General features: G+C 41.8%; 2 protein-coding genes across 2 annotated transcripts; both read right to left on the bottom strand.

Moving 5' to 3' along the window:
* Window positions 1–1,635: 1,635 nt before the first annotated feature.
* On the bottom strand, window positions 1,636–14,070 carry LOC108240712 (transient receptor potential cation channel, subfamily M, member 2). Its single transcript, XM_037975925.1, has 30 exons — window positions 13,741–14,070; window positions 13,182–13,348; window positions 12,924–13,104; window positions 12,778–12,839; window positions 12,498–12,698; window positions 12,001–12,103; window positions 11,119–11,240; window positions 10,210–10,578; window positions 9,702–9,839; window positions 9,482–9,611; window positions 9,265–9,410; window positions 8,902–9,014; window positions 8,668–8,766; window positions 7,370–7,583; window positions 6,794–6,912; window positions 6,575–6,707; window positions 6,223–6,394; window positions 5,943–6,129; window positions 5,651–5,832; window positions 5,217–5,349; window positions 4,604–4,691; window positions 4,390–4,474; window positions 4,153–4,298; window positions 3,453–3,517; window positions 3,336–3,365; window positions 3,166–3,252; window positions 3,007–3,085; window positions 2,824–2,925; window positions 2,386–2,502; window positions 1,636–2,293 (listed from the first exon to the last, which is right to left on the bottom strand). The coding sequence occupies exons 1-30, from the start codon at window positions 13,982–13,984 to the stop codon at window positions 2,177–2,179; spliced, it is 4,131 nt and encodes a 1,376-aa protein (XP_037831853.1). The 5' UTR covers window positions 13,985–14,070; the 3' UTR covers window positions 1,636–2,176.
* On the bottom strand, window positions 14,001–14,792 carry LOC119617075 (transient receptor potential cation channel subfamily M member 2-like). Its single transcript, XM_037975926.1, has 2 exons — window positions 14,634–14,792; window positions 14,001–14,180 (listed from the first exon to the last, which is right to left on the bottom strand). The coding sequence occupies exons 1-2, from the start codon at window positions 14,789–14,791 to the stop codon at window positions 14,003–14,005; spliced, it is 336 nt and encodes a 111-aa protein (XP_037831854.1). The 5' UTR covers window position 14,792; the 3' UTR covers window positions 14,001–14,002.
* Window positions 14,793–16,661: the final 1,869 nt, after the last annotated feature.

Below are 16,661 nucleotides of genomic sequence, written 5' to 3'. Positions count from 1 at the left end.
ATTAACCCATTCATTCACACATTCACACACTGATGGTGGTCAGCTGCATTGTAACCACAGCTGCCCTGGGGCACACTGACAGAAGTGAATATACATTTTTATCTTGCATTTCTTTCCTTTTCTCCTGTCCAGGTCATGTTGGGTGTCTATCAACATGACAAGCGGATCTAAGTACAGTGATATAACTTTCAGGTCCATAGCACCTTCCAATAAGGACTTATGATCATTTTGACAGATCATTTTTGGGTCATTTTTAGAGATCTATAGAACCATAAGAGATAGAGATATGGGGTTTTTCACCAGGATGTCTGAGCTATATTTTTAGATCAGGGATCCACAACTTTTACAGTTGAAGGAGTCTTTTTTTACCATTTCTAACACTAAACAAAGATTGTAGTTCTGTACAAGAAAATCACACGTTCTTTTGTAGAACCATGTCGATCTGTTTTAGTTTCTCATAGTTGTAGAAAATAGAAGTAAAGCATGAAGTTGTCCCCTAATGTCTTAAAATGGAAAAATCATGAAAAGAACCAGTTTGTTGGTTATTTAAAGCATAAATGTCGTCAAATAAAATTAACTTAAACTGCTTAAAGTACCAGGATATTATTAGAAGTAAATCTTTATTTCTGTTCCTGTCTTTGTTATTCAGGCTATTTTTAGCCGATTCTGTTACTGATTATGATATGAAGCTGCGCACACAGAGCATTTGCAGCATAATTTAGATGTCCACACAAGCAGCCAAATGTACTTGTAATGATAGCATCATTCTGCTGCAGACGTTTCATCCAGATGTTGTAGAAAACCGGATGTCTGAAATGGTAAAACTACCTTTTCCATTTGGGCCACTTTAGAGGGACTGAGCCACAGGTTGCAGACCCCATTCTAATTATTATGCTGCTAGAAGAGATATCTTTATGATAAAGGAGACATCTAGAGAAAAAAATCTTCTTACTGAATAGTTTAGTATATTCTTACTTGGTGCCAAATTATTTTCCTCACACTACATTAGCTTTTTTTTGATCGGCTAATAAGAACTTATGAACAGCAGCAGTAGTAGTTTCAGCATTAGTGTTGGTTTAACAGAGCCTATCAGTGATTTGTTGATGTTCTGATTGAGGCATCAAAATAAAAGCGGAGTGTGAGCTCCTGTTTGTTGTTGTCCATCTTTGCGCCGCTGTGGTTAAAAATAGCTGCTCTGCTCTAAAGGACGAATAATGCCACAATGGTAGGAAAGTCAGAGCAAAAGTGACATTTTCTGAGAACCAGTGCGAAAACTGTTTAGTATTTACTCTTTAAAGAGGCTCTGGGGTGACTTCACGAGGACTTAAATGCGCCACAAGGTCAACGTCGCAGAAGCTGGTGTGCTTTTCCAACCTGAGAGGGTGATTCCTGCTCTTGAGCTGCATAGATGTGAATAAAGCTTCCAGGAGGAGGTAAAACTGGGTGAAACCGATACTGAGCCAGGTGCGTCTGGCCACCTCCTCCTGGACCAATCAGAGGCGGAGGAGGCTGCTCCGAAACTGAGCTGCTGCATGCTGGGCAAGAGGAGAAAAATCCCCTGAGCTCTGAGGTCAACCAGACTCCTTTCAGTCAAACCTGAGTGTGAAAACCCAACAGGACGCCACGACAAGAAAGCACAGACTGAGCGGCTTTAATGACAAAACACAGCAAAGTAAAAACACAAGGGAATATAAAATCCAACACAAAAGTATCAGCAGTCCTGTAAACTACGACAGTGCTGATGCAGCATGAACTCTTTAATCTAACCATTATTACCCTGCTATTATTATTATTATTATAAAAATCATTGCTTAATAAACACATCCTCTGAGTTTTGGACATGCTTTTAAAACAAGGCATCATTTAAGGTATTTTACAGCTGTTCTGGCAATATGAATCTGCACACATTAAGTTGCTTAAGAGTAAAGTAGGAAAACTACTGTAGTATAAGTATAGCTACGTTGTGATGTATCGGGGTAAGAGGCCAGACTTTACAGATGTGCACAGTGTGTCAGCAAATGGCCACAATTGTGGCTCATCTTCAGCTTTTCAAGAATGCATCAAGGTGTAAGAAAAGGCAACACTGGCAGGCAGGAGATCCTCCACTGATTGTCTTCCTGTTGAAGTGCTTCTTGGTAGCGAACTGAGGTTTCGGGAAAGCCAAGTGAACAGAAGGTCAGAAGTTCCTGTTGTGCAGCGCCGCCACCTGCCGCAGCGAGTCTCGTTGGTTCGAGCCCAGTCTGGTTTGGCTGCTCACCTCCTGCCACAGAAGGCAGCCGTGGCTGCTCACGACCTGAGGAGCAGGAGACAACCAGAGCCTCGTCTAAAGCTGGGGAGTCTTTATCGTCTGCATTCTAAGTGAGTGAAATAAAAAATGCCTCCCACCATGTTGTTGATGTCCACCATCACCTGGCTCCCTCGGTCCAGGTGAATGTTTAGGACGGTGGTTTCCACCCAGGCGTTATCTGTGTTCCTGCAGTCGTCCACGTAACCTTCAGACACCTCAGCAACAAAGAGCAGAATCAACGAGCAGTTTATAAAACCAACTGTTCCCAAACAGGAGTCAAATTAAAGGATGATTACAAGTAGCTGCGTCCTGCTATAAATCTCATTTATGTCTCCATTTAATCAGGACAGATTTTGCCTTTTTGTGCGTTCAGTTTTTTTAATTAATCTGTAGTTGTGGTTCAGTTTGTAATTTCAGAAATGAGATCACCAACAACCATGTTACGTTCTAAAAACTGTCTCAGATCAGCACGGAGATGAGCTCGATTGTTTCAGTTTCCACGAGCATCTCTACTAACTTGTGGTGTGTTCACAAACCTTCGTTCCTGTTGGTAATTTTGCATTTAGTGCTTCATACAGCGTCTTTCCCAGGGTTTTCTTTAGAGCTACAGGCAGGTGATCAGCAGAGTCAATGGATCCCTAAAAAAGAAAAGAATTGCAGAAAAATAAAACGTCTATTTCAAGAACTTCGTAAAAACTGGGGGAAACCAAAGAACTCACCCCAGGTAGAGTCAAACGTCCTCGACGGTCATCCCACACCGCCAGGTACTCCAACACTACCCTCCCACTGTCTCGCCACCTGAAAGTTCATTTTTAACCTCAGATCACAGCGAGCTACGAGCTTTTTTAATCCCCCCTTCAGCCGATGAGATGACCTACCGTGTAAGCACAAGATCTAAGTTTGGGTTTGGACCAAAGCAGCTCAGACAGCCTCGTCCCGTGATGCCCGTCCGGCCTTGTGGATTTCTAATGAAGAGACAATCAAGATGTGGTTCTAAAGTTACTGAACGTCTTATGTTATGCTAAGGGTGCCTGACTGCGTAACCTACCTGTAACACTCTAAGGCTTCTGGTTCTGATCTGCGATGAAAAGAACAGGTCAAAACTTTACAAACTGGAGAGAAAAAGCCTTGTAATTATTACCACGGTTTGACTGTCAAAACTTACCTGTTCGTGGTGTTGCCACAGTTTGCAGAGTCGTAATAAGTCGGCATGTATGAGCTGAAGCCGACCTGACAGAAAGAGGACATAAAATATCAGCATGCAAGGATCCCTACAGTCTTCCTGTGTTGTTTCCAACTGCAGGTTTACTTGTGGTTCCTAGAGTTTTCGAAAGTAATCAGGCAACCAACTACCAGTTTCTGTCCATGACACTGACACCCTGTCTACTTTTAAGACTAGGCTTAAGACTTTCCTTTTTGATAAATCTTATAGTTAGGGTTGGTTTGGGTTTCCTGAGCCATCCTTTAGTTTTGCTGCTATAGGCTTAGACAGGTGGAGGACAAACTGACCACGTTTCCTCACTCTGCTGATGTCTTTACGCTCTCTGCTCTCTTAATGTCTGTATTTGCAATTATTGCCGCCATTAACCAGCGGTCCTCTTTGTTTTTCTTCCCACAGAAACTACACCTGGACCAATCTTTCTGTGTTTGTCGCCTTTCCATCCTCTCAAATGAACTTTATAATCCCTGACTGATTCACAAAGTCAGAGTTAAATGGCTTAAAGACTCCTTTGAACATCATTACTGCACTGAAAATGAATAGAAAAAGCAGCCGGAAAGCCTTAAAAATCGCAAGGAAGTCTGGCTCTTGGAAATGAAATATAACAACATCAGGGATGACTCAAGACTTTTGCACTGAACCGTACCTCCCAAGGAACTTTCTCCTCAGGCACAGCGAAGCGCGTGATTTTGCAGTCTGGGTAGTGAAACTGACGGGCCTTCACGTGGAAGCTGCTTTCCTTGTCCAATATGTTCTTTAAAGAGCTGGGGGATTCATCTGCCAGCAACGTGGCTGCAGGAAAGAAGGAAAGTGGGACAACAGAAGGCAACGTAAAGCAGGTAATGCTGTGTACCAATGACAGGATGAGGATTTAAACGCTGACCCTGTGATTGTGCTTCTTCTGCAGCAACTCCCTGAGCCATCAGACTGTCCATAATCCACTGCAGGGACTTGTTTGACTGGATCACCTGGAGAAACAAAGCAAAGTGACTCAAATCATTTTCAGGGCTGCTCAGACAGCGCCAAAGAACTTTAATTAGCAAATGCACTCAAAAATACCAAGAACTACAACATATATTTTTTTTAAAAATGACAACCTGCTCCTCTAGTCCGGCCAGTCTCTTCAGCACTGCAGCTGAGCTCGTTTCATTTTCCCCCTCCAGCTGCTCAGCTATGGCAGTAACCCTGAAAAACACAAGAGAAATACGAGTGTCTGCTTAAAGTTAACACACACAGTTTTACTGAAATAATAGGCTTTATCTGAACCCATATAATCATCATCTTTAGGCTTTATATATAACACACTGACATGTCTGTCAGTGGAGTGAAGTTGTTCCTCAAAACTGTTGCAAGAATTCCCATATTTCATTTAAAATGTAAAAAAAAAGTAATAATTTAGGTATTTTCTGATGACAGTAATTACATAAATGATTAGATTTTATATCCAAGGTAAACAAAACTATAAATATTTAGCACTTTATTAACTTTTATTTGATTAAATTCACAATAAATGGTTTTAGTACTTGACTTTAAAAATGTCTGCGCTGTTATTACAGCAATCAGAGAGAAAAGTTTGAAGTGGCAGAAGATCTTAAGGCCTTAAGTTCACAGAAAATACAAACACAACTCATAAACATGCTCCTTTAGATGGGTTTGTGGACAACAGTGGGCGTCTGACAGGTGAGAGGACAGCTCCCTGCAGGATGTTACTTTTGGGCTGTGTCCAGGATGCGTCCCTCCACGCTCTGGCTCTGCTTCTGCTGAGCAGACAGCAGGTATCTGTCTTTCATCAGGGCCTCCCAGGACAGCAGCTCCTCTTCCTCCACCCGAGGAAGCTCATGCTCTGAAAAACAACGCCGCGTCACTTGTTTCACCTTGGTTTAAACACGGAGAGCAGCTGGAAGCGAATCAAAGATTTCACCGCTTTAAAATTTGCTCCAGTGCAGCTTAAACAACTGAAGCTGCAAATAAAGTGGAAAAAACAAGCAAAACAGACTAAAGGAGGCATAAAAAACACATTTTTCATCAGAACAGGCAGTGGATACTGTGGTTAAAATGTAAGCATGAGTGCTACATGGCGGTCAAGCTTTAATGAGTTAAAGTCTTTTCACACATTTAAAAGATTTAAATGATGCAGGCCTCACTGAAATCCGTCTGTCTGGTGATAGGCCGCCGCAGCACCACTCTCCAGATGAAATGGCAGAGATGACTGAGAACCATGAAAGGAGGTGGGGCAGCCGGCCGACTGTGATACTCTTTGATTAACTCGTATCTCTGAAACTTCCAGATTTTGTCCGTGTTGTCCTGGACTTCCTGGAACGTGAAGCTGTGCGGACCCAAAACGGAAGGGGGAGAGAACGACGAGGTTTTATCCCAGAAACGAAAAAGGGCTTCACGGCAAACGCTCGCGGACAGAGAGTGACGCTGAAAACTCACTTAAAGATGGCTATGAGCAGGTTGAGCAGAAGTATGTTGGCAAAGAGCAAGTAGACACAAAGCATGATGATGGTGAGCCACTCAGGGAAGGCTGCTGTATAGTTTTCATTCAGCCTGGGACATTTGGGCTTCAAAGGATTCGTCCCATTCACGTCGCACGTGTTTATGTCAAATACAGCACCTGTAACTGCATAAATTGCACAAATTAAGATGAATGTTTTGCCACTTCCTAAAATCGATGCTTCAACTGGTAGGGGAACTCTGTTGTTTCTCCACTCACTATCGACGTATGCAGGAAACTGTCCGAATATGATGAGGTACGGCTCGTAAACGACACCCCGGACAACCCAGTTCAGCCGGTCCTCGTTGTCAATGAGAATGCCTTGTGTGGCGACCCCGTATGCCACCACCCAGATGCTCAGCAGAAACAAGAAGAAGAACATGTCCATCATCTGGAGGACACAAACAAGATCAAGAAGACGCACACAAATGCAACAATGTTAAAATGTTCAGACTCGTACCGGGAACCAGCAACTTAAATATAAGACTTTTGTGAGTTGAAACTGAGGGTTTGTACCAGGCGTAAGCTCTGCACAAGCAACAAGATAATTATAACACTGGCAACCTCTCACCATCTTCCTCACTATAATGATTTTGGGTCCAAGCGTTCGACTGATTGTGAAGATGGCCATGAGACGGAGGCAGAAGACCACAAAGTCGAGGCAGAGGAGGATTTTACCGGCATACAGCAGCTCAGGTGTCAGCCTGAAGAAGAAACTATGATGAGCTACAGATAATCTACTGGGTCGAAAGATTTCCTGAGGTGTTTGTTTAAAAAACAGAAAAGATACCTGAACGCGAGGCCTACAGCAAAAAGGAGGATGGAGATGACGTCCAACATGTTCCAAAACTCTTGGATATACTTTTTGGTTTTCTTATAAAATCCAAACCGATCAGGATTATAAAAGAGCTGAGACAGAGAAGAGATTTAAAAATCAACATGTTAGAATTTACACCCCTATTTCCAGAAAAAGTTGGGATGTTGTGTAAAATGTAAATAAAAAAGACAAACCTGCAAATCTCATAAACATGTTTTATTCCCAGTTGAACACAGTAAACATATCAGATATTTGAACGTAAAAACTGTATCATTTTCAGGGAAAAAAACAAACAATTTTGAATTTTATGGCAACAACACATCTTTAAAAAGTTCGTTCAGGGGCAACAAAATGCTAGCAAAGTGGTACGAGTAGGAAACATCTGGAGGAGCATTTTGCAACTAACTAGGTTAACTGGTTAAGGTGAGTTAGAGGACTGGGTATAAAAACAGAATTTAGAGAGGCTGAATCTCTCAGAAGTAAAGATCAGCAGAGGTTCATCAGTCTGAGAGAAACTGTCTGAAAATAATAGAACATTATGCGTCTCACCTGCCTGATCTCCTCACACACCAGGGACAGCAGCCAGACGTAGAGCAGCAGCTCTTTCACCGTGGGCGTGCTCTGGAAGTCGATCAGGAGCACCCCGGCGAACAGGAAGAGGAAGGCGAAGTAAGACGCAATGTTCCAGTAGAACTTGACCTGCGGAGAGCTGTACAGGCTCGCCAGTTTGGACCAGCAGCCCAGAGGCTTCACCTGCGGCATGCTGTGGACAAGAAGGCGACAGAGACGACTTCAGGGCGCAGCTGGAACGCCTGAATCACACTGAAGTCAAAGTTTATTTTTATAACACATTTAAAATATTTCTAACTGACAAAGGTGTATAAAGGGTATGTAATATAAAACCAGTAATAAATAGAAACTAAAATAAAACAATAAACAGCAAAATAAAACAAAAAATTGTAATAAATTGATAACACAGTAAAAGCCCATATAACCTACTTAACTAATACTGAGTTTTAAGCAGCGACTTAAACTAATAAACTATTTGGACAACTCTAATTTGCAAAGATAGATCTATTATTGTTCTGTCACCTCTGTTTTTTCATTTCTTTTTTAGCCTGGATCTCAGAAATGTCCAAGAGCAACAGATTTAAGGACTTTTGTTGCTTTAGCTGGAGTTTGACTGTGCAAACATTCAGACATGTAAAGTGTATAGTATTAGTAAAGACTAAAAAGAACTAGAAATTTGTAACAAGATCCTAAATTGAACAGGAAGGTTGATAGTGTAACTTTTCTGACAGAGGCTGCTGCATTTTCAACTTGGACACCTAAATGATAATATATCAGGACAACAGAATTACAGCAATCTAATTTTAATATAACAAATTATATAATGAATTACTGTCTCAGATTATTCAAACAAAATGTAGGTTTTAACTTTGCAAAGGGAAATTAGTTTAAAAAGCTTGTTTGAGTTTTGGTTTTTCTTTTACATCTTTAAAACAAAAGGCCTAAATAACAGCATTTCTGTTCACTGCTACAGACAGATGTATCTACATCAGCAGCAAAACAGTGAAAGGTCATGTGTTTCAAACTGGAACCCAAGAGAGGCAAATTTAATTAGAAGAGAATGGGACCTAAGACAGAGCCTTGAGGTACCCCAAATATAAGCAGGGACACATCGGAAGAAAACTTCCATAAATGGACAAAGAAGCTCCTATCTGACAGACTGAAATTGCTTTTAGAGAATAATTAAAATTTCAAAATCTGTAAAGATTTATACAGTAACCAGGTAATAAGAATTTCAAAAACCATTCATTAATTAATCAAGAATTAACTGTACATACGACTTAAAGTGATTAACCCAAAATGAACTTCCTGTCACCGTCTCCAGCATTTTCAACTCCTCCCGCTTCTCATTTTCTCTCTGGATGACTTCGTCCCGCCTAGAGTCACAGCAGAGGCAGTAAATGTACGAGTACATCCTATAAATCGAATCACACACGTCTATTTGCACTTCAGACACGCAAACAGATGTGTTCTTCTAGACATGCTGAGTGTTGATTCAAGAAGTAACAGACTTAAAAACCAGAAATCCGGTGTAGATCAGCGGGAAGAAGACCATGCAGACCAGCACTCTCCACACATGGTTGTCCACTGAAAGCTCACCACACCAGATCTGAGTCAGAAAAGCCTGAAAAAGAGCAAATACTGCTGCTAATTGTGTAACACATTGCTATATTATAACTGAGGTTAATAACCAAGGACTCTGGTCTGCATTTAGCAAGTTAAATTACCTGTAGGCACAAAATTAACTTGTGTTTGTCAACGTGAATTTTAAAGTAAATGCTTCAATTTTAAAACATTTAATGTCATAAAACGTACAGATTTGAAATGGTTTCGTTCATAAAAACTAAAAAAACTAAAATGAAATTTTGCCTCACCTGAACGCCTGACTGAGCCACAAAGTTTTTATCGTCAGCCTCCAGCGCCAGCCGCAGGCACGTCGTTTTGCCCCAGGAATGTGAGACCCGAACCAGCAGCTTCTGAGCGCGCTCCTCATCGCTGTCGTGGCACTCGCTGAACACACCTGGGACACACAAAGTTAGTGCCGAGCGCCAGGCCTGCCGGGGAGGCCTCTCACCGGGGTCTGATTCGTACCAATTGCGCGTCTTTCGTAATGATTGGCGAGCTCGAGCATTTTCTGCGCCTCGTCGGTGTCTCTTTCCTTTTCTGCCATTTTCTTCAGGATCTTACTGGCAGCCAGAGCAGCAGACGTGCAGTCTCTGCACTGTGAGCGCACAGAAAGGTCGTATCCACAAACCACTCAGCTGACCTTTGTGTATGTGTGTGTGTGTGCCTGTCCTAGTGTTTCTATCACCTGCTCCCAGGCGATTTCAGCCAGCTCCTTGTTGTTCTGGACAATGGCCCAGAGGAAAAGATCTCTGCCTGCATCCCTCTGAGTTCCAGATATGTCCTCCCTGAGTGAAGCCTGGGAAACTGTCTGATCTTTACACTCCTGAAGGTGAAAGAAGGGATTAGGATGATAACAGACTATATACTTTGCAGGAAAATGGTCTCATATTCTAGAAGGTATGATGCTACTTTTATTAATTAATATTGTTGCATCTATTCTTTGCAGTAATTATGGTGAAAATGTGCCATTAGCAGTCTTTGTATATTTCATTTAATTTCTGGAGATCATTTGGGGACCCTCACTTCACAACGGGGTTCCAACCCCAACTTTGGGAACCACTGCTATATACTACACAGCATGCAGTAAATGCATGATAGAAATTCATTTAATCTCATTTATTTTTGTAATGAATAAAAGAGAAGTATTTCCCTGGAAACGTTGGATGGATTTATGGTTGGATAAAGAAACTTACTGACATTGACTTTATGGACATGTCCAGATGGTACGCCATGGTGACGGGAGGATAGATGGGCTTGGTGAATTTTCCCAGAAGGTGGCGCACCTCATCAGAGACATAGGTTAAGCAGATCGTTTCCCCCTTCCCTGCGTTACGTTGAGCCCTCAGGGCGAATCTTTTCTTCTTGTTGCGGCAGGCACTTTTGACCCGCTTGGCTAGCTTGTAGAGAAAGAAGCAGTTGGGCAGCCTCGAGTAGAGCTCGCGCAGAGTTTCTTCATCCTGCAGGAAGTCCCTCAGACTCACGCCGTTCTCCAGCAGCAGACTCACAAACTGAGGCTTGTTGCCAACCAAGGCTGAGAACATGGCCCAGTGGAGTTCGCTGGACTAAAGCGGGAAGGACACGTTTTATTTTGGGTGGAAAAAACATCTGACAGCAACACCACTTTAAAGTATTGTTTAAGATTATGAACAATTAATATCTTACCTGCTGCAGATATCTCTTTGAACAGCCTCAGTTTGGAGATAAAGATTATTTCTGAACATATCGATGACCTAACAGCTAGTTCTAGCTGGACCAAGACTGACTACTGTCTTAAAACAACTTTGGTTTCAAAGATTTCATAGCGGTTAGTTGTCAATTTGACTTTATGTGATTAATGAAATAAAATTCTTTGGTTTTATCTGAGCATAAATATTGATAGCAGCAGTAAACTGTAATTCTGGTGCAGCCTGGGTCACTTTTGGCAGCAATATTATAATATTTCTTCCAGATGTGAGGTCGCTCCAAGAACCATCTACAACAGGTAAGATATTTATTGTTCATCCCAATTTAAAAGATCTGAACCACTGCTTTCAGTTTTCAGTCATTCATCCCCTCCCTGAGATGTGTTTAAGGTGGTGTTTCGTACAGTTAAGTAAACCTACCTTCCACTGGCTTTCCTCGGTAAAAATCTCCGTCTTGGCTATATCCACTCGGTTCCAGGTTATAGCCAGCTCCAGCTGCCGCTTCCAGCACTCGGTTCCTCGTAACTCACTTCTTCTTGAAGCTGCGTGGAGGATTTGCAATGACCGTTAATGTCTTCAGATCTAATCAAAACAATGACAGTGCTCACTCTTCTTCTCTTTGGTTTCACGCAACAAAGCAGTGAACATAAAAAAAACCCACCAATTTGCTGCAAAAGGCACAGAAACATGACATTTGAAAGAATTTCATCAATTAAGCTTTTGTCATAGTTTCTTCTCTTCAGTGTAAAGTTATTAAAATGTGCACAACAGCAATAAAACAGTTCAGGTTGCGGGAAGCAAAACACTTTAAAAGTTTTACGAGGAAAGGGAACAGTAAATATCCAAAAGTGTTTCTGTAAGCAGGGTTGTTTTCTGATAATGTATTTTAATTATTTTCCTTTGACCTCAGAGATGGAAACTCAAACCAAAGGGTTTTAGCCAAAATGACAAATCATTAAGAAACACATTAGGTACATTTTCAATGAAGTGGACTCACATCATTTTAGTGCACATGGCTTTTTGTACACAATAGTTATATGGATTTGTCTAAATGGGTTTTAATGAGTCCGAATCAGTTTGGAGGAAGTTTTAAATAGATCAGTAGCCAGCCACATCGCTTCTTAAGAACTGGCGTCCATTAAAGTCAGATATATTGTACTTAGCACATTTGATATCTCATGTAATTTAGTTTCTGAGAAGCTCTCTGTAAGAGAGGGTTTCCCATTAAGCCTTTCCATTATCATACCTAAATGCTGTTTCGTAACTGTGCTCCAGTCAGACCAGTCAATCATTTAAAGGTACCTTTGAGAAGTGCCTGAAGGATGGCCATGTCCACATCCCCGTAATTGTCTTCATTCACTCTGAATATTGTCAGCAAATGAGACATTCGGATGATGTCTTGAATCTGGGAAAGAAAGCAGACAAAGTCACGTTTACACCGCTGGAGTCGGTGAAAAACCACCCCTTTCTTTTGATTTCATATTTGCTTTCAGGTCATAAAATTTCTGCCAAAAACATCTTATTGACATTTAAGAAAAACAAGGTCTGCATCAGTAAATTCATAGTTAGTTTTTAGGAGCCTTCACTTTCGATTTTTAGGAGAAAACTTTGAAATAGAACTGAAGTCTACAAAAGCTGCATTCTGGGAGGATTTGAAAGAAAACCATAAGTCCTACAGCAGTGAGACACTATAGGTGAAAGAAGAGATGTATAATTTGTGAATGTACTAAAAAGGGTTGAGTGAGTATGAAGAGTCTGTTAGTCATACATATGAATTAGTTCACGAGTGTTTGACAAACCTTTTTGGTCCATTCAATAATCTTAAGGTCAGAGAAGCGCTCATACTCCTGACCGAAACACTTTTTCATCAGCTGGTGGATGAAGGCGATAGTGGCCGAGCTGACAGGTAATACTGACACATGAGCGATTACATCTGCTATCCTCCCGGAGCCCTCAAAGACCACGCATGGCGTGCTGTTCAGCATGGCGTTATAGATGGTCTGAGGTGAGAAACAAGCGGGAGTCATATCCCCAGAACGCCCAAGGATTAAAAAGAGGGGAAGCAAACCGCTAACCCACATCCAGCGTGCCTGGCCCTCCATCCAAAACCACACACACCACTGGGATGGTTACCCTGCTGTCTGGATGTAAAACAGCAAAAAAAGGAAGTGTTAACAGATAAAAATGCTGTCTACAAAAGCTTGCTGACATCAGCTCCTTTTCACCTTTGTTTACTAGATGCCTGCCGGAGATGTATGTCTCTAAGCGAGCGCGCAGGTCGATCTCCACGCCGTAGCGTCCGTGCGTCCCATCATCGACCAGCAGGAAGTGAGTGTGATTGTTGTCGAGACAGGACAGTCTGCCCTGATCTTTGGTGTCCAACATGTAATGGGCCGGGAAACAGCCCTGCAGGAAAACAGAAGAAAAACCCTGAGCTTAGCATGCCGCTCAGCTGATAAATATGAAGAATGTGTTCAGCTTACGTCTTCATGCACCAGAGCCTCCCTGTTGTGAATGACCCCCCATGTTGCCACTCCAATGACCACGATCTTGTTTCCCTGTATGGAGGTGCTCAGGGTGTAATCCCTCACAGCCTGCCCCACATGCTTCATCACACCGGTGTGGGTACCACCTGTGATGATCCATGCACCTGCACACCACACAGCACCTAAGTTACTCCTTTCACAACACAATCGGCGTATGCTTGCTTTCATAGCTGCTTTTGTTGGGGTGGGGTCAGTTCCTTGTTTTGTGGACAACATTAAACGTCTAATAGAAGTTGCGTTGGAGCTGTCATTCCTGACCTCAGGAAAGATTTGACACTGCTAAATCCTAGCTTTCTTGAATTATACTTGTCAAAATGACCTGTGCATGTGAAACCTGGAATCTTTTGCTATGAAGTTAAAGAAACGGACAAACTATATTAATATTTGTCAGCACTTTGCTCTCAATAGTTCCATGTCTGTTTTCTCAGTGTTTGAGGGCTTTATGATGGTTTCACAAGCTGATAGCGCTCGTATATTTCTTTTGTTTCGGGCTGACCTGTAGTCTGGGCCACCTTGATGAGTCCTCTGTGAAATATGCTCTTCAGTCGAGCCTTCAGGTTGAAGTTTTTGGCTCCTCCGGTCACCGAGATGAGCAGATTCGGAGGTAAAAGTTTCCACTCGTCAGTCAGCAGGTGGTACAGGGCTTCAGGCCTGGTGTCTGAGGACACTCGAGCATACTGGACACACACATAAAGACAAGGATGGGGACAAGCAGGGACGCATTTCAAATGGAACGACATTAGAGTGCTGAGCACGGATTAAATCACTTTGCTGATCCTTTGCCCCAAACCGCCGAAGCTGATGTCTCCAAAAGCATCGGTGGGCACTTCATGGATGTGTCTGTTTCTGTCCCACGTCTCCCTGGTGAAGTCCTCTGGCTTGATGGCTTCGTCTGTATGCTCAGTCTTCAAGTAGCCACACTTACACGTGTCATCTCTAGCAGAGAAACAAAAATTAAACCGTTAAAGGGTGTTATTTAAGGAGCAGATATGCAGATTTGTCTTGAAATCTTCCAAATCTTCCACAGTTTCAGACCACTACACAAAAAATGTTGGCCAAAGTAAACTAAACTAGACTGATTTGTCATTTATAGAGTCTTTTTTTGTACCGATTTTGACATGGATTAAAATAAAAAGCACATCAGAACAATTAGATACATTTAATCTGTCTCTTTCTGCACACTTTCCAAATGCTTTTTACAGTAGGAATATTTTCATTTAGCTCTAAGTTACTTCGAAGCACACAGTGACACGGCAGAAAATCTAAAACATCCTGCAAGTGTCATCCGCTTCCTTGCAGCCTTAATGTAACATCGTGGAGCGACGTCAGTGTCAGTTTAAAGACATTCATTCATTCATTCAGAAGTCCAGGGAGCACAGCTCAGCCTACCTGGCATCGCGCTGAAATAAACAACACTCCTTCTTGGTGATGTTCTCCTTGACCCATGAAACGAAGGCAGAACGCTGAAACGAAGAGGAGAGGTGCTCAGGAGCTGCACTGAAAGCCAGATTATGAACTAATTTTAAATCAAGCTCTGCTTCATTCATCCTGGACTGGATCGGACTGAGACAGCAGCGGGACAGGGCGGCGGCAGCCTCTGCAGTGCTGGCTGACTCCCAGCTCAGGGAGCTGCTGGTGCTGATGCTGCTGCTGCTGGTTCAAATCTTGCGAGAAGACACTTTTAAAGTCTATTGTGTAAAAAAAAAAAGACAGAGGAGCTGCTGATGTAGCTGCTCCCTTCCTAAAGAGTCAGAGTCGTTTATGACCGCTGCTGGTTTTGAAAGCTGTCAATCATCTCAAAGAGTGAAAAGTTTGAACAAGCTTGAAGAAATTACATTCAGGTGTTTGCCTGATCTTTGTGACATAAAAATAAAAAAAAATTGCAACAAACATCGGCAATTTTAACTTTACAAATATCTTCAAAAATGTTTTCATATTAACTAAATCCCCTTTTCTGTCTAATTGGTGAGAAAGTCTTTCTTGAAAGCGAAGAAGCACACACTCACCTTTTTGAAACCATAACTTGTACTCTTCGATTTAGTTTTTTTCTCCTGCACCTTCTCAATCTTTTGCTGGGGGTGAACTTTGTTCTCAGCCTTAGACAGCATCTCTGGATGAAGTTCAAGTTTAAATTAAAAAACAAAAGAACAAAGCTAAGTATTCTTTGAAAACATCTGGGTGGAAGCAGTATCCGGAGCTTACTGCTGGTGAATTCCAAGGAGAGGTGCTGAGTGCTTCTTGTCTGCAGAGACTTTATTATTCTGACATAATTCTGTTTCTTATGAACATGTGACCTCCAAGGAGCTCTCTAAAATCACAGAACTCCATCAGACATCATCGAGATCCTTTTTATGCTCTCTCACCCTTCACAGATTGTTATTTTCATGCTTCTCTCATTTTAAGATTGTTTAAATTCTTATTATTTATCTGCACAATCTGTGCTGTTATAGTGTTGAAAGTAAGTTGGCCTCCAGTATTAATGTTGGGATTTCCTGTCCCAAAATGATGCAGGAAAAACGGCATCATTTTGTACATTTATCCCTTCCACATTATAGCAACAGAGTGCTTCCCCCTCACCTGTAGAGTTTCTGAAAGGCAAAACTAGTGTTTAATCATTTTTACTGACTCTGATGGTTGAACTGTATTATAACGGAGTAAAACTGGACGACATGTATATGATTTTACATTTCAGTCCAATTGTTCTGGACGGAGCTACAGTTAGATAACAGTAAAATTAATTAAATTGATCATAAAAAAAGATATAAAATCAATGCCCGCTGTTTAAAATCCATTTCACCTTCAAGCAGCCTGTAAATGTCGGATAGCTGGATTAAAAACCCTGCTGCCATGTTTGATTATCACACTGAACCACTTCCACTCACAAGAAAACAGACAGACTCAAACCGATTACGCCACAATATTTATTCAACAATATACATAATAATCTCTCTCTACATCTCAGACTGATCTTTATAATCATCTTGCTTTTAACTTTATACACTTCTTTTATTTACAAAGTTTAAAATAAGTATTTTTCTCCATTTATACATCATTAGTACAGTGTTATCCAGCAGCTTCTCTTGAAGCGTCTAGATCAGACTCATCGTTGCTAATTTGCTTTTGTTTTTCTACACTGACTGGAAACTGATCTATCTTCACACAGAGCAACAGACCGACAGGAGGGCTCGACATGCACCGAAAACTGGCGTGACAAAGAAATGGTCCTCATATTCCACCCCTGCCCCCCCTCCCATCGGAACGGTTCTTTGCTCTGCAGCACTGCAGCAGGGACTCTGAGGGGTTGCACCTTTAAAAATCAGCTTTAATCTCCGTGTCCCCCTCCCGCTTAATGAGTAGAGCCCCCCAAAAATACAACAGAAAAAAAAAAAAAATGAAATGAAAGAAAGCGGGGAAAGA

Source organism: Kryptolebias marmoratus, linkage group LG6 (assembly GCF_001649575.2).
Source record: "Kryptolebias marmoratus isolate JLee-2015 linkage group LG6, ASM164957v2, whole genome shotgun sequence".
Taxonomy (NCBI): Eukaryota; Metazoa; Chordata; class Actinopteri; order Cyprinodontiformes; family Rivulidae; genus Kryptolebias; species Kryptolebias marmoratus.
The sequence above is the reverse complement of the archived record's forward strand: the minus strand, read 5'-3'. Positions and strand labels throughout refer to the sequence as shown.

Coding starts and splice junctions, on each gene's coding strand:
- LOC108240712 (XM_037975925.1), bottom strand. CDS start 13,984: ATGTCGTTCCATTTGAAATGCGTCCCTGCTTGTCCCCATCCTTGTCTT. Junction 13,349..13,740: donor CAAGGTGGCCCAGACTACAG/GTCAGCCCGAAA, acceptor TGTGGTGTGCAG/GTGCATGGATCATCACAGGT. Junction 3,253..3,335: donor GAAGCCTTAGAGTGTTACAG/GTAGGTTACGCA, acceptor TCTCTTCATTAG/AAATCCACAAGGCCGGACGG.
- LOC119617075 (XM_037975926.1), bottom strand. CDS start 14,791: ATGAATGAAGCAGAGCTTGATTTAAAATTAGTTCATAATCTGGCTTTC. Junction 14,181..14,633: donor TTATTTCAGCGCGATGCCAG/GTAGGCTGAGCT, acceptor TTTCTCTGCTAG/AGATGACACGTGTAAGTGTG.